We start from the raw sequence: 26,334 nt of genomic DNA, 5'->3' as shown, positions 1-26,334 counted from the left end.
TGCAGAGGTGGAGAGGGAGGTCCAGAAAGGCTTCTGCGCCGGTGCCTCGCTGGCCTCTGGACAGCTCATCAGACGGCAGGGCAGGGAGGGGCCGGGGAGTTGCTGGGGACAGACCTGCCACGGCGTCCATGGCTCTAGCTGCTCATCTCGCCTTTCAAGGGCAGTTGTACAAATTGCCTAGAATTGCTAAGAGACAGAGGAAATTTCCAGGCTTTTGTGCGTTCACCCTTTTCAACTTTCGGAGGCTTAAAGAGTCACGAGGAAGCCAGTGTTCCGTGTCCTGAGCCCAGCTCTGTCCCTTCCAACCTCGGACTTGGAGAAAGTTCCTCAACATCTTGGAAAGGCTTACTCATCTGTGAGAGCTGTTCAACGTCCCCCTCCGCTGGGAAATGAAACCGCACATAAAACGCAGCTTCTGCTCCGTGAGCGCCCTCCCCCCGCGCTTCCCTCTCTCCCTCCACACTGCAGGGACAGTGACATTCCGGGGCGGGGGGCAGTGAGCGGGTGAATGCTGACCAGATGCTTCCTGGGCATTCCCTCACTGCCCTTGTGGCTTTGAAAGTTCACAGCTCGTCCTGGGAGCCCTGGCCGAGGCTCCTGGAACCCTGGGGGCCGGTGCGAGCTTTGTTGCCTGGCAGGGTGGGAAGTGGCCTTGCGGTGTGTCCTCAGTGCCCTCTTCCAAGTGGCCGCCTTGCCTAGTCCTGGCAGGGGTGACCTGAATAATCAGACCAACAAACACATTCCCTTTTGTGCCCGGATACTAGTTTAGACGTATGAAATTTAGACGAAGCCCTGGCAGGCTGCTGTGTGAGCGAACTTCTCTGTCTGACTTGTTTGTACAGTGCAAACTCATGAACCCGTCACGAGAAAAAAAGCCCCGCTGATTCTGGGGCCTGGTTGGGCGGGTCAGCCACCAGGGAGACTTCAGGTTTCTCATTGACAAACGGAGGGTCCAGTGGGACGCCTCCCAGGCCCGCTTCTTCCAGAACCCTCAGGTCAGCTTGGAGACGACACCCATCGCCTTGTATCTGCCAGTGGAGGATGCAAACACACCACGCGCTCACCTGGGAGGAGTTCCCTTAAAATCTTGACACCCCTTGATGTCCTTGGCTCCACTGCCTTCCATCACTCTGCGATGAGGTTTGAGGGCTCATCTGTTTATTTTATTTACGCAGACCCCATTAAATATTGTATATTGATTCTGTTGACCCCAAATTATGTTGATCCCCAAGTACTATATACTGTGTTATATATGTATCTTATTTATGTTGACCCCTATTCTACTGACTGCTTCTGACATGAAGTTGAAAGAAGAATGAACTATTTCTGGCCAATAGGTTTAAGTTCTTCTTTAAGTCAAAGTGGAATAAGGTGAGAAGTGTCCAAACGATTCCCATCTTACTTTGAAGCAAATTAAATAAACAAAATGCGACTTCTAGCTCAGAACGGTCATCAGAGCACGGCCTGGCTGGAGTTCCTGCCCCTGCCCCAGGTGACACAGTCATGAAAACATAAATAAAAGTGAACGAGAGGAGTGGGTATCTGTTACGGAGAGCCCCGACTTTTCTGCAGACTCTGGTCCGTCTGTCTGAACAACCATGATTGAATCTCCGTGGAAACTGGCAGAGCCTTGATTCTTTAGATCCAAGAAATACACTTTCACTGACTCCCGAAGGGCCGGCTCTGTTAAGGACCCAGTGACAGAGCCTGTGTGTAACAGGTAAGCCTAACCTCAGCCTTTGTCTAATTTGGTCGCTTTGAATCGCGGGTGCTTGCCTCGGTCATCATCTCTCCAGATGACAGCTTCCAGGACCTTCAGAATGCTAACCAGACATTCAAAGGTGCTACAGATATGCTTCCTGGGCGGTACCTTTCTGTGCTCCAGGATGCTCTAGCCCAGCAGAACGACCCTCACTCACAATTCTCAGTAGAAGAGGTAAGCTGCAATGCACACTGATGACGACCTGGAACACATGAGCAGACACGCCTGCTACTAGCAAAGGCACAGCAGGGCAAGTGGAGTCCTTACCTAGCGGCAGGATCCCATACAGGGTGATGAGCTGTCGGACATCCAGGAGGGAAGGCATGGGTTCTGTGGACATCTGGCGAAGAGTACTCCCCAGGTAGCTGTAGTCACCTGGGGAGAAAAAAAATAGAGGACAAATGAATGGGAAACTACGCTACTCTGAGTTGCATAATTTGGACACTTGCAAAATTAACACAGGATACAAATTTAACATTTCTGAGCAAATATAATTATATTACGCAGAGTCATTATAAAGAACTTCTCAGATAAAGGCTTGAAGAGAAACTGTCCAGCCACAAAAACATTTCTATACTCGCTACAATAGCTGAGAATTATGTTCAGTATGATACTAACCTCCCACTATTTTAAAAAATCACCTCTGAATGTTGAATATGTGAAGAGCGAAGTTCTAACATGAAGAACATACAACGTATGTTTGGTTTAATTTCTATTCCAAGAGATTATGTCTAACATTTGCACAAACTTTAAAAATAACTTACTTAAGATGGATGTGAAATTTGTATTGAAGCCGTGTAAATCTGATCCTGAAATGCAATCAGTTGAAAGGTAGGATCTGAGTCTAATTTAGGACAAACAGAAACGTCTCCTTTTGAGGGTGATAGTCATTAACATTTTTATCGTTTTTAAAGGATTACCGAAGGAATAATATCGAAATAAATCTTTACAGGTTTAATTAGAAGGCATCCAAGAGCTTCATTGTAACTAGTCATAAATCTGAAGTGTTATTTTCTAACTAATTTAGATAAGGTCACACGAAAATTACTTTGCCGCCTTCACTTGTCATGAGGATGGACTTTTACATGCTCATACGATTCTCTCTTGATTTGTACCTGAATCTGAAGGAAAAATATTCGATAAACGAATCACAATCTCTTGATGTTGTTTCCTCCTGACTTTTTCTTTTCATAACATGTATGGATCTGCAGAGCTTTCAATGTTATATATGTAAAACAAATGCCTTTATGCGTGTAAGAAAACACTGAAGAAATACATGTGGGCGTCTATGAAATCCTGAAAATATCAACGGCTTTAGAGCATTTTCAAATGCTAAGAACATGAGAGTTAAAATCCAGATCATGATTGCTGTTTTGTTGTGGGCCACAGCCTTTCAAAGCCTCCGCATGAAAGAAAGTCCTTGGCAAGGGCAATGGTCTTGGTGAGGGAAATGAGTGATAATGAAAGCATCTATTATGGCTTCCGATCTGCACGCTTTTTAATGAGCAGGTAATAAATAGAAGAGTGGTTCATTTCGCCTTCACTAGAGCAGGAAGGGATCCTGCAGCCACCGTTAAATCCAGCACTTATTGCTGTAAACATGACATTGGGGGGGCATAAAAGTGACCCCATTTTCCTGCTTAAGTAAATCCAAGTTAATACCCAGATGCGCCATATTTTCTAGACTTAGACGAAGGAAGTTGAACTGTTGGCTGTTGGTTCTGATAGAAGGAACGACCCTTTGCCAAGTGAGGAGACTCATTCTGAAAGTGTGTTACTACGTGTTGCTATTGCCCAGCATGGAAGCCATAAGCCCCTCCCACGGACTCATTCAGAATTTAGAGACTTCAGGGTTCCCTGCACAGACACCAGGTCTTCCACGAGCGAGGGAAGAAGGAAACAGATGAAGAGATGTTAGAGATAGAAAGCATGAAAAAGGGCAAGGAAACCTAGGACAACAGCGGGAAAAGAAAGAAACAGGACTGTGTTATGGGTAGGATTGTGTCCCCTTAAAAATCCGTATGTCAAAGCCTAACCTCCAGTATCTCAGAATGTGACCCTGTTTGGAAATAGGATCGCTGCAGATGTAGTTAATGAAGCCGAGGTTGTTAGGGTGGGTCCTGATCCAACACACTGGTGTCCTTTATAGAAAGGGGAAGTTCGGACACAGACACACACACAGGGAGGAGGTCACGTCAGGTCTGAAGGCAGAGATGGGGTGATACAGCAGAAGTCAAGGATCGCCAGCAAACCACCAGGGGACAAGACGAGGGATGAGGGGAAGAGGCCAGTTTAGGCCACGTGAGCCCCAGGGCAGCTCAGCATCCTGGCAGGGGAGGACTGACAAGTCCAGGGAGCAGGACAGAGGTGGGGGCTTGAAGGGGCTCTTAGGCTACAGCCAACAGATTCCTTCTCAGAGCCTCCAGGAGGAAGCAACCAACACTGCTGACACCGTGGCGTTGGACTTCCGGCCTCCAGAACTGGGAGACAGTACTTTTCTGCTGTTTAAGCTGCCCTACTGTGGTACTTGTTAGAGCAGTCCTAGCAAATGAACACAGGAGGAGGAACTAATTGTAGAGACTGGGAACATACGAGCACACTTAAAAAATAAGGAGAAATAAAAAATATTTGAGAAAGCAAGGTGAAATCAGCTTCTAACGTTTCCATTCTACCCCACAGAGCATTGAAAAGAGAATAAAGAACAGACGATTGATAAAAAATAACAGCCTCTTAAAAAAGTTACTCAAAGAAAAGGAGCGAGAGAAACAGGAGGCCTCAAGTCAGCAGACAATCCTCGTAGGACTTGGGGCCTCCCACCTGCACCAGGACACGCCAGCTCTGCCCCGGGCACTGCCAGGGCTGCACAGAGCATCTTCTGATGATGATGAGCACGGTGACACATGCTACGTGGTTACAATCCAGGTTCCTGAATTGTTTACACAATAGAAATTTACGTTGGATGCAGGCTACCAGCTTCCAGAATGAGGTCGACAGAGAGACTTCTCAGGTTAACCTTTGGTTGCAAGAGATTATTATATCTCTGCCAAGATTATGCGCCCCGGGGCCCAGGTATTCCGAAGCTTCAGATGTTTTCCACGTGTAATGTCTAAGTCAAGTCTTGTAAGGTGGGATTTTGAGGAACCCTTTGAATCTTCTTGTTCTTAGGACAGGCCCTGGACGCCAAGGAGAAAGCAAGAAACACCAGCCCTGGCCTGGGTGTCAATGTTCCCACTGATCGCAGCAGCTCCAGAGTCACAGGCAGAGCCAGGTAATTTAGGGGAGTATTGGCTGTGTTTGCTCCCTCTGCATTTTCCCCTCGAGCAGTGGCTGACCCAGGTGCCTCGCACTTCTGCGACGTGCACAGGGAGGGAGGGGCACGGAGGCACCAGGAAGTCACAAGCCCTCTTGCTGGAGAACCCTGAGCCCGCGGAAGATAGGTGAGATTACCACCGCGGCAACACAGGGGGGCAGCCAGCTAGCTCTGTACCAGCGCGCCCTCAGGTGTTCCATTTCCGCACTCATTAAACCGTCACAGCAATTCAGTGAGGCGGTTGCTGTTATCATCCTCATAATTGTGGAAACTGAGGCACAGAAAGATTACAGAAGGGACTGGCAACCCAGAGGGTGTGAGCTTCAGAGGCAGGAGGGAGAAGACATTCCCAGCCTGGGCGGGACAGCTGGTCAGTGGGTCTCTGGTCAGTGGGCATCAGCCCTGTGTCCTGGTGGCACGGAGGACGAGGGAGCAGGGGAGAGAGCCCCTCGCTGAGAGAGGGCCCCAGGCAGGCACCAAGGGGTCTTGGAGGACGCCAGCGCCCAGAATCTCTCCCCAGCATCCAGGCACCATCTGGGAATCAGGGACCTTGATGGTACCTGGGGGCAGGGGTGGAGACTTGTAAGAAGGATTGAATTTGAATAACCTTGGCAGTTCAGCCCTCGTGATGCTAAGTTACGGTGATTTAAAGAATAAGGAAATGTGCTATTTCTTGCATACCCAAGCTTGTGGCGGGAGCTGGTTCCTGGGCACAGGGTCAGCGCTCTGAGCTGGGCAGGTGCGCAGGGACAGAGCAAGGAACTGGGGGTGGGGGGAGTTGGGAGCTGGGCCTTGGGGGAACCAGACATTACGCACTTGAGTTTCCTGCCTTCCAAGTCTCCTTCAGCCCTAACTGCTGTGATTCTAGTGTGTATTTGGATTTGAGTGGTGTTTAGAAAAGAGTGGAAGCCCCCCAAACAACTCGTGTCCCGGCAGTGCTGAGCTGGGCTGGCTGTGAATACAGGGTTCCTGAGCTGTGGGGAATGTCCAAACCATGCGGCCACGTTGTGAGTCTGAGGGTCTGTGCTCCGTCCCTGCCTGCATGGGGAGTTGCTGAAGGACAGCCAACACCCACCCTGCCCTGCTTGTCCAGCTCTGGGCCGGCTGGAAAAGAAGAAGGGGTAATGCCCCAAGGTTTCTTTTTCCCCTTTACTTTAAGGTCTGGTACTTTTATTAGAATACATCTTGGTGTTGGTCAATTGGAGTTGATATTCTCACATCCAAAGTGTGATCGTTCATTATGTGGTTTGCATTTCTGTTTTAGGAAATTTTTCATGAATAAAAGTTCTTAGTATTTGTTCTGTTCCTTGGCTTTGGTTTTCTTCTTTAGGGATGTGTATTATGTTTGCCTGCCTATGTGAATTTTCTTTGCCTATCTTTAGTACTTGTTACTTTCTTTGGAAACCTTGTAATCTTGTTCTTCATTTCTAGTTTTATTTAAAAAAAATTTCTGTCTTTCACATTTCATTTCTCGTAAAGCATGGTTTGTGGACTTTATTCATTCTTATATTCACTGTAATTTAGTTTTGTCCTAAAACGAATTTTCTCCTTTATTTAAAATATTCCTGGGGCTTCCCTGGTGGCGCAGTGGTTGAGAGTCCGCCTGCCGATGCAGGGGACACGGGTTCGTGCCCCGGTCTGGGAAGATCCCACATGCCGTGGAGCGGCTGGGCCCGTGAGCCATGGCCGCTGAGCCTGCGCGTCCGGAGCCTGTGCTCCGCAATGGGAGAGGCCACAACAGTGAGAGGCCTGTGTACCGCAGAAAAGAAAAAAAACAAAAACAAAAACAAACAAACAAAAAGCCCCCAAAATATTCCTGGAATTTTGTGTAACTCATTTCTGCACTTTTCTAATTCCACTTTATGTATTCTTACATATCTTCTATAATTTTCTTAATGTATATTAGCTTGGTTTGAAAGAGGAGGTTCCAGTTATGTCTGCTTTGTGGGCGTGTCTTTTTGTGATGACACTTTGCTCCTTATTCTTTCTTTTTTAATAGACATCTTGCATGGGCTTTGACCTTGAAACTTTCCATTGCTTAAATTTATATGAGTTAATATTCCTATATGTTTAGAAGATATTTTGGGTCAGGGTAGCTTTTTAAATTTCATAGAGTCCCCTCTTCTGTTGTTTTCATATATGTTATGAGTATGGTGGCTTGCTTTTTGAGGTGTCCTTGTTCTGTTCCCCTCCCCCAATTTATTCTGGACCTTTTCTCTCCCTCATCTCTGTTGTTCCTATTCAATTGTGATTCTGCTCCCCAGAGTTTCTTCTCAGTATAAGGCCGTGTCTTGGAAGGGTCAATTTCAAGAGCGTCCAGAGGTTGGAGTGTTCTCGCCTGTTCATACTTTCTGATTCTATCCATTTTCACGCATCTGCTGTTGAAGTGGGCAAACCCCTCCCAATTCCAGCTGCAGTTACTATCCTGGTCTGCTGTGCTTTCCAGTGAGTGCTTGCTGGCTATTTTGGGGTTCTTTTGTTTTTTGTCCCCAGTGGCTTGCACTTTGGGCTTTGAGGGGAAACTTGGTTATTTCGTTTTCATGTTAATGTTGTCCACAGGCCTTTGCTTTTGCCATCTAGTTGCTTTAGTCTATTTTTATGTGGGGATCTGGGAAGATGCACTGCCATCTTTTCAAGCTAAGGATCTTAACCGGGAGAAAGAAGACAAACGTGGAAAAGACCAAAGGGAGCCAATCCTTGTGGCAGTTTGACTGATTTTGCTAGACTGGGTCATTTACATTTGAGGTCACTCTTAAGAGGTTGACTTCATTTGCTTTGACCTTAAGCGTCTTCAAGATGCTGCCTGGAAACTGACAAAGAGATCAGTGAGGAAGTCCAAGATGGATAAGAAATTAGTAAGAAGATGAGAAATATGTCCATTAATTCTCTGAGACTCTGCCATGCGCTAGGCACTGTACTAAAAACTAGGAATTCAGTGATAAGCAAAAAACACATGATATGAAGAAAGAAACCAGACAAGGAGAGAGAGAGCACTTAGAGATCCCAGTCGTAAGTAAAGAGGTAGGTTCTGCTAAAAGTGTTATTTTTTCATATGAACAGAATTAACAGAACATAATCAAGGCAATCCAGGAGAAAACCCTGCAGTACTTGAATAAGAAACACATAAAATAAATAGAAACCCAACAGATATTCCAGTACATATTCTGGTAAAATCTTACACCATTAGGAAATATGAAGGCTCCTCCAAGCCCCTGAGAAGGAAATGTGGCTTTATTTCAAAGGGATTAAAGTGATCAGTTTTTTGATCCATGGGAAATGTCAGTCTTTTTGCTCCTGCAGGCCAAAACTGGGGCAGTGTAAACGCTGGAATGAATAACTCGGAAATGGGTTGTAATACAATTTTAGAAAGAGAGAATCCATCTGTCTACTCTAATACCAAAACAATTTTAAAAGGAGGGTGGGAGGGAAATCTCTCCAGAAAAATGGTACCTGCTAGAAGAGGAGACAGAAATAGAATATTCCCACTTTACAACCACCATAGCAAACACTGATGCAGGCAGAAGTCATCACGGCGGATGCCTAAACCTTTAAGATGGCTGGGAACAGAATCTCCAGAGCCTCAAACTATCCCCCACAGATTATTCATTGATTACAAAGTGGAAAATGGAGCTTTACAATGGAGAAATCTGGGGAACAGCACCTTCACCAGTGATTAAACCCAACATCACCAGTGATGGGACAAAGCGTCATTTTTGTGCCCTCAATGTGAAAGACTGGGAATCAGGACACAATATTACCTGTAGTTTCCCTGTAAAAAATGTTTAACATGAATCGAGTTAGGAGGAAACCATCAAACCATCAAACCAATTCAGTTGAAGGAGAGTCTATAAAACAGCTGACTTTTTAAAATGTCAATGCTGTGAAGGACTGGAAAAACCTGTAAATTGGTGCTGATTAAAGGAATGAAAGGGACGACGGAGATCCGTCACATCCATGATCCCTGACTGCATTTGGGATTGAGAAAGACAAACATTTACAAAGGACATTATTTATTAGGACTATCGGGAAAACTGAGTATTAACTAGATATTACCTAGTGGTAACAGTACAACATTAACGTTAAATTTTCTGAGTGTGATTATCTTTTCGTGGTTATGCAGGCGAAATGTCCTCAGTTGATTGTAGGTGTATGAAAGTGAAAATGATATCTGCATTAGGGTGGTAGGAGTATGACGAATTTTAAGCTTTAAATATGTTTTCAGATCCTCATGGTATTTTTTAAAAATTAAGAGAAAAACATTAGCTGAAGATGGTGAGAGCAAATGTCCCCTCTTTTTCCTCCCAGCTACTCCTGTGGTGGCCCCTAGATGGAATTCTGGAAGGAATTTCTCCTGTGAGGACTCTGTGTTGGAAGTACCAGGGGCTGCCCCCTAGGGCACTTGGATAAACAGAGAGCATGAACAATTCTTCATTTCCTCAATTCAGCTTAAGCCACAAAGAATGCCTCCAGGAACCTTGCTAGTAGGTTTGGAAACCTGCTTCTACCACATGAGGGGAGAGAGCTGGACCCATTGGATCCCAGCACAGCATGAACTCAAATCGATTCAATCCAACAAACATTTACTGCAAGCCACTAAGGTCCAGATTTTAGGTTGCACAAAAGCACAGATGAAACATACTTCCGGCTGTTGGGTCCTCAGAACCCAAGGGGTGACATGCATCTGTGACACATACGTGCATTATTCCTTGTGTACTTTACCAATGTAATCAGAGAGGTTGACTTTCAGAGCCTGGATCAGTAAGCCTTCTTCCACTAGTTCCTTGTACAGAGATTCGATGGTCCTGGGGATAAAGCAGACCATGTATTCTGTGAGCAAACACATCAGATCAGCAGTACTGACGTTAATCATCACATACTCAAGAGAACTTCAACCAGATCTCATTCAAAGTACATTTGTATGTATGCAAATAAATTGATTTTTGAAGCGTTACTACAATTGGGGGATAAATTAGGCTTTTTAAAAACAATACTTGCACTCGTCCATGGGTTTACCTGATGTTTCCCATGAATAAGAATTATACCTTTGGGCATCTGAGACCAGCTATGACTCCTGCAGTCTCCCCTTTCATCAGCCTTCATGATGGCACAAATATGAATTAGAAATGACCCAATAACAGTAACCTAACGGGGCCATAATTATATATTCAGTTAGCGTCTGCACGCTGTAGAAAATCATCAATCCTTCGCGAAATTGACATTTCCTTTTAACTCCATAGCCTAATAGTTTAAAAGAAATATCTATAAAAAACAAAGGCTTATAATGGAAATCATTTTAATATGAAAGACAAAATATTATAATTTTTTAGGAGGACGTTATACTCTTCCATAGTGTTTACAGATGACAAAGCCTCTTCTCTAAGGCGGCCTCGGGTATGTAGCCAGCATGGTGGTAATTTATACTACTTGGGGAAAAAAAATGGAGATAGTCTCCCACTTAATGAATGAAACTCCCAATGAAATTAACTGGGGCTTGGCTTGCTGGAACAGATGCTCAAATACGGTGCAGCAGAGACCTTCGAGATGTTTTGTCTTTTCCCTTTTCATTTTTAGGGGCCTGATGCTTTGGTTCAACCCCAGTCTTTCTTTAGACTGAAGAATTGTAAATATAACTATTTTTAAAGTGTTCTTTGATTGTTCAATGATCCAAGTTAGTGTGATTAAAAGAGACTCAAGAACATCAGTGAGACTCAAGCCAAAAACCATCGGGATAGATGTTAATTCAGTGACGCCAGTCTTTGGTTGACTGAAATTTTATTCTATCAGATATATTTAAAATCGTGTGCCCTCAGCTGAGAATTAAGAACGTTTTCATTGTAATGGAATTTGGGATGACAGTATCTGACCTATACCAAGGCAGTATCGACGGCAGTGTTTTGACTTGAATATTGGTTTAACATAAACATATGCGTAAAATATTAACATAAAATTGAATAAGATTCTCTAAAATAATCCAAACCAAATATCTTAAGACTCCGGGGACAGAAATCTATATTTGGATCTTTCCAGTGAAATAAACTCTTGCGACAGAATAAAAAATTTCAACTCGAAAAGTACCTTATATGGCTACCTTATGTGGCGGAGCAAGTTTGAAAGCCCTAGGTCCCTTTTTGTCTGGGCAGCCAACCTACCAGCCTGGGGCTGCCTTGACTGAACAGAAAAGCATCATGCCCGGGAATAGGCAGGGAGGAATCCCAAGTTGTAAACTAATAATAGATCATCCTAATCATTAACCAGGAAGTGGCTGAGAAGAGATGGTCCCTTTCTGAGCACGGCCACATACAGTGACCAGGAAGAGATGAGGGAGCTAAGAGTGATGAATCTGTTTAAACTGATTTTTCAGGAGGCCATTACAATACTCAACAATAACAATCCCTGTGAATGGCAGGGAGCATAAAATGCCCCTGAAATACCTTGACTGTCAGCACACTGTTGAGTAGTTTTGTGATGGGGGAAAAATAAATAAATAAAATAAAACCACCTTATAAACTATGATAAAAATACTGATTTAAGGTTTATACTAACTGGATGAGAGAAACATAAGTTGTCTTACAGTGTCTTGGCAGAGAACTAGCCCATTTACTGAATCCCACTTAATGAATAACATAGAGTCTTTAAAATTAAAATGAAAAGTCTTCCAGGAATAGGATGATCAGGTATTTCTGTACTTTGGGGTATAAAAGTGAATAAAATACTACTGGTCTTTCTTCATTTCACTAGAGAATTGCTGTAGCTCATTTATAATAGTTCAACTGTAAAGAAACCTATGCAAAGAACACATTCATTGGCTAACAGACACAGTCCATGAGCCACGTGTGTGCTCTGTGTTGTTAAAGCAGAATTGTATTCAGTTAAGCGACTCTCTAAGCGCAGAGAACGTGAATAGATAACTTTTACTTAGTGGTCAGCTCATCTTGGCAGATTTGGGTTTAGCTCTGGGTGGTCACTCAATAAGACACTTAGCAGGATCTTCTTCTCCTGAAAGACTGAGGTAAGGACAAAGGAGAAACGTGGCATGTGAAAGTCACTGAAAGACAGCAGTGGCCCTGCGGGTAGGCAGGGGCTGGGCCTTCCTCCAGGGAAGGGACTACAACATCCCCCCCAGGAGGCGTCAGTGTTGGCGCATCGGTAGATGGACTCCTTCCCAGGAACTGGGCGCCTGAGTCTCAGAATGCTGACCAGGCAGCGGTCAGCCAAAGGTCTTGAACTTGAACTTTTCCCTAAACAATGGAATGTCATGTGAGGAAGCCTGCAGCTCCTCCCTCTAGCGATATCCCGTGGGAGCCTTTTCTCCCCAGAGCCAAAGCCCACACCAAGGCTGGGTGTCTCTCCAGAGGCTGCCTGCCAGGGCCCTGGGCGTGTGCACCAGCTCTGGGGTGCTCCGGTCCCCACTTCTCCTGCAGATGGTTCCAAGCTGGCTTCCTCTGTCATGGGTCTTCTTTCAAGCAGAGTTTGGGACTGTTATCAGCGCACCAAAAGGGGAACAAGGGAACACCCCAAACAGGGAGCAACACCTGTGACCCATTAACAAACCCATGGGAAAAAAGGTCTATGTTCAAAGTGATTTCTGACATTCACTTCCTAGGGATTTTAATTAAATTCCTTGAAAATGTTTGAAAACCTAGGCCCTATTTATTTCCAATATTAAAGCACCAAAGGCCATTTCAGCTTAAAAATGAGCATTTATAATCGTTAATATCAAAGTTCAGCCGATGAGCCTTAAGGAAATGGAAGTATCCTTTCACAATGAGACAGATCCTCACCCTTTCCTCCAAGGAGCACTTATGAAGGGCCTCAGCGGGCGGGCCCAGGGGCGGGCATGTAATATGAACCGTCTCTGCCCTCAAGGGCTGCAGTCTCAGTGTTCCCTCAAAAGCTGTAGCAGGATGCTAGTTTCTCAAAAAACTTTCTTGAGAACCCCATGAATTTTAAAACTTAAAAAAAGTCACACGGCCTTAGAAGTGATGGGGCCTGAGTCTGCCTCCCAGGCCCCCCCTCTCCACTGCGTCTCCCCAGTCGAGGATGCTGGCCTGCGTGCAGGACTGAAGAGAGGTCTCCGTGCTTTCCCCCACCATACTCTTCCAGGATGAAGGCGTGTGGTGTACAGAGCTGGGGCGGGGGGGTTGCCTTTCCCAGACCAGGCCGAGGACTCAGGCCATGTCCTATGCTCTTTTCTGCGGTGCCCCCCACCCGTATGCACCCCTCACCTGTCAGCCGTTGGGTCTTTATCCTTCTTCCCCACTTTCCTTTTTTTGTCTTTCTGGAAGAAAATGGAAAAAAAAACCCATTTAGTAAAATCAAGCTTTGTGTAAACAAGAAAAACGAGCTCTAGAAATTAGCTAAGGAAGCTGATTTTGGGGGGTGGCGTAGGGGAATGGGAGGTGGGAAGTCAATCGCGGTACATGGAGCTCCAACACTTACTGCATGAACACAGGGACTGGCAGGTGAGGTGGCCACCCAGAAACATGCATGGACTGAGTCCCAACAGGCCCCGAGCATTCTGGTTCTTCTTCTGGGCCCTGGCACGCTTGCTACAAAGGATGAGAGTGCTGAGTGCACAGGCTATCAAGCTGTGCTTTTCTTTGGTATCCGATCACCTCTCTGTTAGCATCAGGACCTGAACCTGGAGCCCAAAGACTGAGGCAACCATCCAACTTTGGTTCCCAAAGGGCTTTGCACTCAGATCCTTGTGCCGGCTGGAGGGCAGTGCTCAGAACGTGGTCCGTTAAAGCAGTGCTTATCGCTGCACTATTCTGCCTAAAATATCCACCAGTGGGCTTCCCTGGTGGTGCAGTGTCTGAGAGTCCGCCTGCTGATTCAGGGGACACGGGTTCGTGCCCTGGTCCGGGAAGATCCCACATGCCGTGGAGCAGCTGGGCCCATGAGCCATGGCCGCTGAGCCTGCACGTCCGGAGCCTGTGCTCCGCAACGGGAGAGGCCACGACAGTGAGAGGCCCGCGTACCGCAAAAAATAAATAAATAAATAAAATATCCATCAGCACCTCCCCATTGCCCACAGGATAAAGTTAAAATTCTGCAGCCTGGCCCCTATCTTCCTTTGTTGTCTCATCTTCTATCCCAGGCCTTCTCAGGTGACTCTTGCTCCCTATCATTTCATTCATGCTTTCATTTATTGTTTTTATTGCAGCATAATGTACATAAAGTATACCCACATCAGGTTGGTTAACATTTTACATTTAATTTTTACATATAATCAAATAACTACCACCCAGCTGAAAATACAGAACATATTTTCACCATTCCTGAATTCTCTCTCACACTGCTTTCCTGGGTCTGTAGGTAACCACCACTCTGACTTCTCTGGGGATTCGCATTGCCTGTTCTTGAACATGGAATCTTACAATATAAACCCTTTTCTTTTAAAATTTAACATCTTTATTTGAATATAATTGTTTTACAGTGTTGTGTTAGTTTCTGCTGTATAACAAAGTGAATCAGCTATATGCATATGTATATCCCCATATCCCCTCCTTCTTGCATCTCCCTCCCACCCTCCTTATCCCACCCCTCTAGGTGGTTGCAAAGCACCGAGCTGATCTCCCTGTGCTATGCAGCTGCTTCCCACTAGCTATCTATTTTACATTTGGTAGTGTATATATGTCCATGCCACTATCTCACTTCGTCCCAGCTCACCCTTCCCGCTCCCCATGTCCTCAAGTCCATTCTCTGCATCTGTGTCTTTATTCCTGTCCTGCCCCTAGGTTCATCAGAACCATTTTTTTTTTTTTTTAGATTCCATATATGTTAGCATACAGTATTTGTTTTTCTGACTTACTTCACTCTGTATGACAGACTCTAGGTCCATCCACCTCACTACAAATTACTCAATTTCATTTCTTTTTATGGCTGAGTAATATTCCATTGTATATATGTGCCACATCTTCTTTATCCATTCATCTGTCGATGGACACTTAGGTTGCTTCCATGTCCTGGCTATTGTAAACAGAGCTGCAATGAACATTGTGGTACATGATTCCTTTTGAATTATGGTTTTCTCAAGGTATATGCCCAGTAGCAGGATTGGTGGGTCATATGGTAGTTCTATTTTTAGTTTTTTTTTTCCACTTATTTTTAGTTTTTTAAGGAACCTCCATACTGTTCTCCATAGTGGCTGCATCAATTTACATTCCCACCAACAGTGCAAGAGGGTTCCCTTTTCTCCACACCCTCTCCAGCATTTATTGTTTGTAGACTTTTTGATGATGGCCATTCTGACCCATGTGAGGTGCTACCTCATTGTACTTTTGATTTACATTTCTCTAATGATTAGTGATGTTGAGCATCCTTTCACGTGTTTGTTGGCAATATGTACATCTTCTTTGGAGAAATGTCTCTTTAGGTCTTCTGCCCATTTTTGGATTGGGTTGTTTGTTTTTTTGATATTGAGCTGCATGAGCTGCTTGTATATTTTGGAGATTAATCCTTTGTTAGTTGATTCATTTGTTTATTTTTGTTTTTATTTCCATTTCTCTAGGAGGTGGGTCAAAAAGGATCTTGCTGTGATTTATGTCATAGAGTGTTCTATGTTTTCCTCTAAGAGTTTTATAGTGTCTGGCCTTACATTTAGGTCTTTAATCCATTTTGAGTTTATTTTTGTGTATGGTGTTAGGAAGTGTTCTAATTTCATTCTTTTACGTGTAACTGTCCAGTTTTCCCAGCACCACTTATTATTATTTTTTAACATCTTTATTGGAGTATAACTGCTTTTCAATGGTGTGTTAGTTTCTGCTTTATAACAAAGTGTATCATCTATACATATACATATATCACCATATCTCTTCCCTCTTGTCTCCCTCCCTCCCACCTCCCGATCCCACCCCTCTAGGTGGTCACAAAGCACTGTCCAGCACCAGTTATTGAAGAGGCTGTGTTTTCTCCATTGTAAACTCTTGCCTCCATTATCAAAGATAAGGTGACCATATGTGTGTGGGTTTATCTCTGGGCTTTCTATCCTGTTCCACTGATCTATATTTCTGTTTTTGTGCCAGTACCATACTGTCTTGATAACTGTAGCTTTGTAGTATAGTCTGAAGTCAGGGAGCCTGATTCTTTCGTTTTTCTTTCTCAAGATGGCTTTGGCTATTCGGGGTCTTTTGTGTCTCTCTACAAATTGTGAAATTTTTGGTTCATACCAATGGAAAAATGCCACTGGTATTTTGATAGGGATTGCATTGAATCTGTAGATTCCTTTGGGTAGTATAGTCATTTTCACAATGTTGATTCTTCCAATCCAAGAATATGGTATATCTCTCCATCTGTTTGTATCAACTTTAAGTTCTTTCATCAGTGTCTTATAGTTTTCTGCATACAGGTCTTTTGTCTCCTTAGGTAGGTTTATTCCTGGGTATTTTATTCTTTATCTTGCAGTGGTAAATGGGAGTGTTTCCTTAATTTCTCTTTCAGATTTTTCATCATTAGTGTATAGGAATGCAAGAGATTTCTGTGCATTAATTTTGTATCCTGCTACTCTACCAAATTTATTGATTAGATCTAGTAGTTTTCTGGTAGCATCTTTAGAATTCTCTATGTATAGTATCATGTCATCTGCAAACAGTGACAGTTTTACTTCTTTTCCAATTTGGATTCCTTTTATTTCGTTTTCTTCTCTGATTGCCATGGCTAGGACTTCCAAAACTATTTTTAATAACAGTGGTGAGAGTGGGCAACCATGTCTTGTTCTTGATCTCAGAGGAAATGGTTTCAGTTTTTCACCACTGAGAATGATGTTGGCTGTGGGTTTGTCATATATGGACTTTATTATGTTGAGGTAGGGTCCCTCTATGCCTACTTTCTGGAGAGTTTTTATTATAAATGGGTGTTGAATTTTGTCAAAAGCTTTTTGTGCATCTATTGAGATGATCATATGGTTTTTATCCTTCAATTTGTTAATATGGTGTATCACATTGATTGATTTGACTGTATTGAAATATCCTTGCATTTCTGGGATAAACCCCACTGGATCACGGTATATGATCCTTTTAATGTGTTGTTGGATTCTGTTTGTTAATATCCTGTTGAGGATTTTTGCATCTATGTTTTTGCATCAGACATATTGGCCTGTAGTTTTCTTCTTTCTGTGACATCTTTGCCTGGTTTTGGTATCAGGGTGATGGTGGCCTCGTAGAATGATTTTGGAAGTGTTCCTCCCTCTGCTATATTTTGAAAGAGTTTGAGAAGGATAGGTGTTAGCTCTTCTCTAAATGTTGGGTAGAATTTGCCTGTGAATCCATCTGGTCCTGGACTTTTGTTTGTTGGAAGATTTTTAATCACAGTTTCAATTTCAGTGCTTGTGATTGGTCTGTTTATATTTTCGATTTCTTCCTGGTTCAGTCTCAGAAGTTGTGTTTTTCTAAGAATTTGTCCATTTCTTCCACGGTGTCCATTTTATTGGCATATAGTTGCTTGTAATAATCTCTCATGATCCTTTGTATCTCTGAAGTGTCAGTTGTTACTTCTCCTTTCTCATTTCTAATTCTATTGATTTGAGTCTTCTCCTTTTTTTTCTTGATGAGTCTAGCTAAAGTTTTATCAATTTTGTTTATCTTCTCAAAGAACCAGCTTTTGGTTTTATTGATCTTTGCTATTATTTCCTTCATTTCTTTTTCATTTATTTCTGATCTGATCTTTATGAATTCTTTCCTTCTGCCCACTTGGGGTTTTTTTTTAGTTCTTCTTTCTCTAATTGCTTTAGGTGTAAGGTTAGGTTGTTTATTTGAGATGTTTCTTGTTTCTTCAGGTAGGATGGTATTGCTATAAGCTTCCCTCTTAGAACTGCTTTTGCTGCATCCCATAGGTTTTGGGTTGTCATGTTTTCATTGTCATTTGTTTCTAGGTATTTTTTGATTTCCTCTTTGATTTCTTCAGTGATCTCTTGGTTATTAAGCAGTGTATTGTTTAGCCTCCATGTGTTTGTATTTTTTTACAGTTTTCTTCCTGTAATTAATATCTAGTTTCATAGCGTTGTGATTGGAAAAGATACTTGATACCCTTTCAATTTTCTTAAATTTACCAAGGCTTGATTTGTGACCCAAGCTATGGTCTGTCCTGGAAAATGTTCTGTGAGCATTTGAGAAGAAAGTGTATTCTGTTGTTTTTGGATGGAATGTCCTATAAATATCAATTAAGTCCTTCTTGTTTAATGTGTCATTTAAAGCTTGTGTTTCCTCATTTATTTTCATTTTGGGTTATCTGTACATTGGTGAAAGTGGGGTGTTAAAGTCCCCTACTATTATTGTGTTACTGTCAATATCCCCTTTTATGGCTGTTAGCATTTGCCTTATGTATTGAGGTGGTCCTATGTTGGATGCATAAGTACTTACAATTGTTATATCTTCTTCTTGGATTGATCCCTTGATCATCATGTACTGTCTTTCTTTGTCTCTTGTAATAGTCTTTATTTTAAAGTCTATTTTGTCTGATGTGAGAATTGCTACTCCAGCTTTCTTTTGATTTCCATTTGCATGGAATATCTTTTTCCATCCCCTCACTTTCAATCTGTATGTATCCCTAGGTCTGAAGTGGGTCTCTTGTAGACAGCATATGTACAGGTCTTGTTTTTGTATCCATTCAGCCAGTCATGTCTTTTGGTTGGAGCTTTTAATCCATTTACATTTAAGGTAATTATCAATATGTATGTTCCTATTACCATTTTCTTAATTGTTTTGGGTTTGTTATTGTAGGTCTTTCCCTTCTCTTGTGTTTCCTACCTAGAGAAGTTCCTTTAGCATTTGTTGTAGACCTGGTTTGGTGGTGCTGAATTCTCTTAACTTTTGCTTTTCTGTAAAGCTTTTAATTTCTCCATCAAATCTGAATGAGATCCTTGCTGGGTAGAATAATCTTGGTTGAAGGTTTTTCCCTTTCATCACTTTAAATATGTCCTGCCAGTCCCTTCTGGCTTGCAGTTTCTGCTGAAAGATCAGCTGTTAACCTTATGAGGATTCCCTTATATATTATTTGTTGCTTTTCCCTTGCCTCTTTTAATATTTTTTCTTTGTATTTAATTTTTGATAGTTTGATTAATATGTGTCCCGACATGTTTCTCTTTGGGTTTATCCTGTATGGTACTCTCTGTGCTTCCTGGACTTGACTGACTATTTCTTTTCCCAGGTTAGGGAAGTTTTTGACTATTGTCTCTTCAAATATTTTCTCAGACCCTTTCTTTTTCTCTTCTTCTTCTGGGACCCCTATATTTCGAATGTTGGTGCATTTCATGTTGTCCCAGAGGTCTCTGTGAGTGTCCTCAATTCTTTTCATTCTTTTTTCTTTATTCTGCACCCTGGCAGTTATTTCCACCATTTTGTCTTCCAGCTCACTTATCCGTTCTTCTTCCTCAGTTATTCTGTTACTGATTCCTTCTAGAGTATTTTTTTTTTTAAACAGAGGAGTATTTATTTATTTATTTATTTTAAAATTTATTTATTTATTTATTTATTTAGGGCTGTGTTGGGTCTTCGTTTCTGTGCAAGGGCTTTCTGTAGTTGTGGCAACTGGGGGCCACTCTTCATCGTGGTGCACGGGCCTCTCACTATTGCGGCCTCTCTTGTTGTGGAGCACAGGCTCCAGATACGCGGGCTCAGTAGTTGTGGCTCACAGGCCTAGTTGCTCCGCGGCACGTGGGATCCTCCCAGACCAGGGCTCAAACCCATGTCCCCTGCATTAGCAGGCAGATTCTCAACCACTGTGCCACCAGGGAAGCCCCTAGAGTATTTTTAACTTCAGTAATTATATTGTTCATCACTGTTTGTTTTCTCTTTAATTCTTCTAGATCCTTGTTGCATGTTTCTTGTATTTTCTCAATTCTGTTTCCGATATTTTGGATCATCTTTACTATCATTACTCTGAATTCTTTTTCAGGCAGGTTGCCTATTTCGTCTTCATTTATTTCATCTTGTAGGTTTTTACCTTGCTCCTTAGTCTGTAACATATTTTTTTGTTGGTTCATTTTTTTTTGATGGGTGGGGCTGCATTCCTGTCTTACTGGTTGTTTGGCCTGAGACGTCCATTTCTGGCGTTTGCAGGCAGTTGGATAGAGCTGGGTCTTGGTGCTGAGATGAGGACCTCCGGGAGGCCTCACTGTGATTGATATTCCCTGGGGTCTGAAGTTATCTTTTAATCCAGCTATTTGGACTTGGAGCTCCCATCACAGGAGCTCGAGCCCGACCTTGAGCCCACAAACTCTGTGGCATGGTTAAAAAAAAAAAAAAAGGAAGGAAGAAAGAAAAGAAAAAAAGGAGCAGTACAATATCAAAGAATAAAAAACAAAATGAAATTAGAAAGATAAAAAATGTATTAGGAAAAATAAAACTGCAGTTGAAACAACTGCAACAAGATAAAATAAAACCACAACAGAAAAAAGGAAAAAAAAAAAAAAAAGGGTGGGTGGGAAACAAGCCAAAAGCAGAGAACAATAACAAAGTATAAAGAATGAAACAAAATTAGAAAAATAAAAGATTTGTTAGAAAAATAAAAACATAAAAGAATCAACAACAAAGAATCAACAAGGTTAAACAGAACTCCAATCGAAAAGAGGAAAAAAACAACCTCCCGTCCCCTTAGGTGTCCGTGGTCCCCCACCAGTGCCTGGTAGGTGCCCTAGTTGTGAGGAGATGTGAATTCCGTGTCCTCCTAGTCCACCACCTTGACTCTGCACCCCATAAACTCTTTTAGGTCTGGCTTCCTCCAATCAGTATTACAATTCCAAGATTCACATATGTGGTTGCACATAGCTATACTTCATGTTTTTCAGTATTTTAAAATTTAAATTTCTTATTTTGAGATAATGGTGGATTCACATTCAGCTGTAAGAATTGCTATGGAGAGATGTAACCTTTAGTGGGTTTCTCCTAAGGGTAACATCTGGCAGAACTTTCTCACAAGGTCACAACCATGATCTGGACTTGATACTGATACAGTTGAGATCCAGGATGTTTCAATCACCCCAAGGGTCCTTCCAGTTGCTCTTTCAGAGTAACCCTTGCTTCCCTCCCACAGCCAATCCAGCTTTATTAGAAACCTCTTATCTGTTCTGTTTCTACAGTTTTGTCCTTTCAGGAATGTTCTATCAGCAGAATCATAGAGTATGTTACTTTCTTGCTTTTTATTCATCATAATTCTCAAGAAATTTGTCCAGGTCATTGTATGCATGAATAGTTTTTTTTTTTTTTATTGCTGTTTCTAGTTTTGGGCTATCATGAGTTGATTAAGGTGCAACAAATGTGTGTGTGTGTGTGTGTGTGTGTGTGTGTGTGTGTGTGTGTGTGTGTGTAAGTTTTCATTTCTCTGGGATAAATGCTCATGAATGCAATTGCTGGGTTCTATGGTAGTTGTATGTTTTTTTTAAGAAATGCCAAATTTTGTGCAGAGTGGTCATACCATTTTACACTCCTACCAATCATGTAAAAGTGATCTAGTTTGTCCCCCATTATCTTAGGCAATTGGTGTTGCCATTGTTTTTATTTTAGCCATCCTCATAGGTATGAAGTGATTTCTCTGTGGTTTTAATTTGCATTTCTCTAATGGCTAACAATGCTGGACACCTTTTCTGTGCTCTTTTTCCCTCTGTACATCCACTTGGGTGAAATGTCTCCATGTCTCTTGTCCATTTTATAATCGGATTGTTTTGTTTTCTAACTGTTGAGTTTTGAGAGTTCCTTGTATGTTCTACATACTAGCTCGTCGTCAGATATGTGCTTTACAAATGTTTTGTCCCAGTCTGTAGCTTGTCTTTCACCCACTTAACAGGGTCTTTCTCTGAGCAAACAGTTTTAATTCTGATGAAGTTCAAATATTCCTCTAATGGATTTGCGCTTGCAGTGTTAATTTTAAGAACTCTTTGCTAGCCTTACATCCCAAAGATTTTCTCCTATATTTTTTTTCTAAAACTTACAGCTTTACATTTTACATCTAAGTCCATGATCTGTTTCGAGTTATTTTTTGTACAATATGTGAGACTTAGCTCAAGGTTCATTTATTATTATTATTATTTTTGGTCTGTAGATACCCAGTTGCTCCAGCACCATTTATTGAAAAGGTTATCCTTCCTCCCTTGAACGGCATTTGCATCTTCGTCAAAAATCAGTCAGGCCTATTTGTGTGAGCCTATGTCTCAGTTGTCTGTTTTGTTTCATTGATCTACAGTTTAACCCTCTACCAATAGCAAACAGTCTTGATTACTGTAGCTGTATAATAAACCTTGAAATTAGGTAGATGGATTCTTTTTACTTTATTCCTCTTTTAAAAAATCGTTTTAGCAATTTTAGATTCATTGTCTTTCCATATAAATTTTAGGATAATCTTGTCTATGTTTATAAACTATCTTTCTGGGATTTTTTTTTTTTTTTTGCGGTACACGGGCCTCTCGCTGTTGTGGCCTCTCCCGTTGTGAAGCACAGGCTCTGGACGCGCAGGCTCAGCGGCCATGGCTCACAGGCCCAGCTGCTCCGCGGCATGTGGGATCTTCCCAGACTGAGGCATGAACCCGTGTCCCCTGCATCGGCAGGCGGACTCTCAACCACTGCGGCACCAGGGAAGCCCTCTTTCTGGGATTTTGATAAGAATTGGATTAATCTTGTATATTGATGTGGAGAGAATTGACATCTTTACATTTTGTTTTCCAATCCATGTGCATAGTATGTTGATCTATTTAGATCTTTGATTTCTTTCATCAGCATGGTGTAGTTTTAGCATACAAGTCCTACACACGTTTTGTTAGCTTTACACCTAAGTATTTCCTTTTTGAGTGATTTTAAGAGATATTATATTTTTAATCTTGGTGTCCATCTGTTCATTGCTAGTAAACAGAAATATAATTGATTTTTATATGTTCCCCTTGTACCCTACAACCTTGCTGAACGCACTTTTTTATTTCTAGGAGTTTCTTTGTAGATTTCTTGAGATTTTCTAAATAGACAATCATGTCATCTGCAAATAGGGACTGTTTATTTTTTAAATTTCCTTTGCTTGTCCTACCACACTGGCTAAAACGTCTAGTACTATGTTCAATAAAAGTGCAGTGAGTGGACACACTCGCCTTATTCCCAGTCTTAGGAGAAAAGCATTTAGTCTTTCACTGTTAAGTAGAAGGTTAGCTGTAGGTGTTTTTGTAGATTCTTTTTATCAAGTCATGGAAGTTCTCTAATTTTTCTGAGAGATTTATCATGGGTGAGCGTTAAGTACTTTTTCTGCATCAATTGATATGATCATGTGATTTTTTTTCTCCTTTAGTCTGTTAACATAGTTGATTCCATTGTTGATTTTCAAATATTGAACTAGGCTTGCATTCCTGGAATAAACCCCACTTGGTCAGGGTTTATAATTCTCTTTATTTTTGCATTCTATTTGAAAATATTTTAAGAATTTTTGTATCTATATTCATGAGGGATATTGGCCTATATTTTTCCTTTTCTTTTTGTACTGCTTTTGTCTGGTTTTCACTTAAGGGTAACACTAGCTTGTTATAAAATGGGTTGGGAAGTGTTTCTTCTATTCTGGAAATGACTGTGTAGAATTGGTGTTAATTTACCTGTGAATATTTGGTAGAATTCTCCAGTGAAACCATCTGGTCCTGGAGATTCTACCTGGGGAATTGTTTTAATTACAATTTAACTTCCTTAATAGATGTAGGGCTAGTCAATTTATCTATTTCATATTAAATGAGTTGCAGTAGTTTGTATTTTTAGGAATAGTGTGTTCATTTCGTGTAAGTTGTCAAATTTTGTGTGTAGTTGTTTGTAGTATCCCTTTATTATTCTTTTGATATCTGCAGTCAGTAGTGATACCTCTTGTTTCATTCCTAATGTTGGTAATATGTGACTTCTTTTTTCCTTTGTCAGTCTTACTAGAGGTTTGTCAATTTTGTTGATAATTTTCAAAGAGGCAGCTCTGTTTCATTGACTTCCCTATTGTTTTTCTGTTTTCAATTTCACTGATTTCTGCTCTTATCTTTTCCTTCTTTCTTCTCACTTTGTGGGTTTTTTTTTTCTTTTGCTCTTCTTTTTCTAGGTTCTGAAGTTCTGAAGGTAGGAGCTTAGATGATGGATTTGAACTTTTTCCTCTTTTTCTAGTGTATGTGTTTAGTGCTATAAATTTCCCTCTCAGGACTACTTTATTTGTGTCCCAGATTTTTTTTTTTTTTTTTTTTTTTTTGTGGTACGTGGGCCTCTCACTGCTGTGGCCTCTCCCAGAGGTGCAGGCTCAGTGGCCATGGCTCACAGGCCCAGCCACTCCGCAGCATGTGGGATCTTCTCGGACCGGGGCACAAACCCGTGTCCCCTGCATCGGCAGGTGGACTCTCAACCACTGAGCCACTAGGGAAGCCCTGTCCCAGATATTTTTGATATCTTGTATTTTCATTATATGTTTTGAGTTCTCTTGTTTCTTGTTCTAATTCATTCCTATGAATTAGAAGTGTGCTGTTTAGTTTCCGTGTGTTTGGAGATTTTCTTATTATTTTTCTGTTATTGATGTCTAGTCTGATTCTATTGTGGTAGGGGAATGCACTCTCTATGATTTCATTTCTTTTCAATATGTCGAGATTTGTTTAACGGCACAAGATAAGGTCCGTCTTGGAATGCATTCTGTGGGCACTTGCAAAGAATATGTATTCTGTTTGTTGGGTGGAGTGTTCTATAAATTTCAATTAGACTCTGTTTGTAGATGGTGTTGAGTTCTTCAGTATCCTTGCTGATGATTTTCTGCCTAGTGTTCTATCAGTTCTTGAGAATGAATGTGGATTTGTCTGTTTTTCCTTTCAGTTCTATTGGTTTTTGCTTCCTATATTTTATAGTTCTGTTGTTTGGTGTATGCACATTTAGGATGAATATGTCTTCGATGGACTGGCTCTCTTATCATATGTAAGTTCTTCCCTGACTTTGATAATTTTCTTGGCTCTGAAATCTACTTTATGTGATACTAGAATAGCCATTCCTGCTTTCTTTTGATTGTTTGCAAGATATATTCTTTCCATCCTTTTACTTACGACCTGCTTATATCATTATATATCAAATGAGGTTCCTGCAGACAGCATATAGTTGGGTCATGTTTTTAAATCTACTTTGGTATTCTCTGTCTTTTAATTGATGTGTTTAGACTGTTTACATTTAATGTAATTATTGATATATTAAGACTTGTCTACCATTTTATTTATTTTTTGTTATATTTTTTATTTCTTTTTCCTGACAGGGAAAACTGTCATCCTGTAGATGACATGACCATTTTTAGAATTTCATTTGATAGTGTTCTTTGAGTATATTTCTTTGTATACTTTTCTAGTGGTTGCTCTGGGTGTTACATTATATATGCATAGTGAATCAGAGTCTACTCATGTCACATTTTGAGTGAAGTAGAAAAATCTTATTTCCCTTTACATGCCTTTACCCATCCCCTGTCATTTGTAATATTGTCTTAAATATTTCCTCTGCATCACTGAGAACCAAGTCAAACAATGTCATAATTTTTGCTTCAATCAAATAACATAATTTAGAAAGGGAAGAAAAGCCTATTCTATTTATATATTTATATATAAATTTTTATTGGAGTATAGTTGACTTACAATGTTGTGTTAGGATTTCTGGCTTTTCTTGAAAAGTCGGAAGATCTGGCAGGACAGGGTATGCCTTCCCGCCTGGCAATCACTGGCCAGAGCTGAGTCATGTGTGCTGTTTAGTTCATCACAGTCCTATGCCTGCTTCTCTCATTTATGGAACTTGACTGACACTGAAGGCATTTGAGTTTGAGACTCCCGAGGTAGACGATCCTTGGTTATATCACTGAGCACCTGCCACCTCTAGTATTTCTGAAGTACCCAGGAGGTCCATGACATGGAGTTTTGTGATTTCACTGATACCCAGATTACCTATATTTTTGGTTACCAAGTTATTTCTTCCTTTCTGATGCTCCAGGTTTTTTTTTTTGAACCATTTTTTTTCCATTTAAAGAAGTTCCTTTAGAAATTCTCTCAGGGTGAATCTGCTGGTGAAAAATTATCTTAGTTCTCCTTCATCTGAAAATATCTTGATTTCCTTTTCACAGCTGAAGAATATTTTTGCTGGGTATAGATTCTGGTTGGCAGTTATTTTATTTCAGCACTTGAAAAAGTATTGTGCCCTTTCTTTCCATCTCAGTTTCTGGTGTGCAACCCACAGTCATTTAAGGTATTTTTCTCCTATAGGTAAAGGGTCATTTTTTTCTCTGGCTGCTTTCCAGATTTTTTTTTTGTCTTCTGTAG

General features: G+C 41.5%; 1 protein-coding gene across 1 annotated transcript in view; it reads right to left on the bottom strand.

Moving 5' to 3' along the window:
* The window catches only part of IQCA1 (IQ motif containing with AAA domain 1), a 167,562-nt gene that overhangs the window by 42,470 nt on the left and 98,758 nt on the right, over positions 1-26,334 (bottom strand). Inside the window, exons 12-14 of the mRNA XM_060015464.1 lie at positions 13,298-13,350; positions 9,792-9,874; positions 2,030-2,137 (exon numbers count right to left, since the gene is read on the bottom strand). Coding sequence (XP_059871447.1) covers positions 2,030-2,137; positions 9,792-9,874; positions 13,298-13,350 — 244 coding nt within the window. The remainder of the gene's footprint in view (positions 1-2,029; positions 2,138-9,791; positions 9,875-13,297; positions 13,351-26,334) is intronic.

This window comes from Delphinus delphis, chromosome 7 (genome assembly GCF_949987515.2).
Source record: "Delphinus delphis chromosome 7, mDelDel1.2, whole genome shotgun sequence".
Lineage (NCBI taxonomy): Eukaryota > Metazoa > Chordata > Mammalia > Artiodactyla > Delphinidae > Delphinus > Delphinus delphis.
Note: the sequence above shows the minus strand (reverse complement) of the source record. Positions and strands in the feature narration are given on the sequence as shown.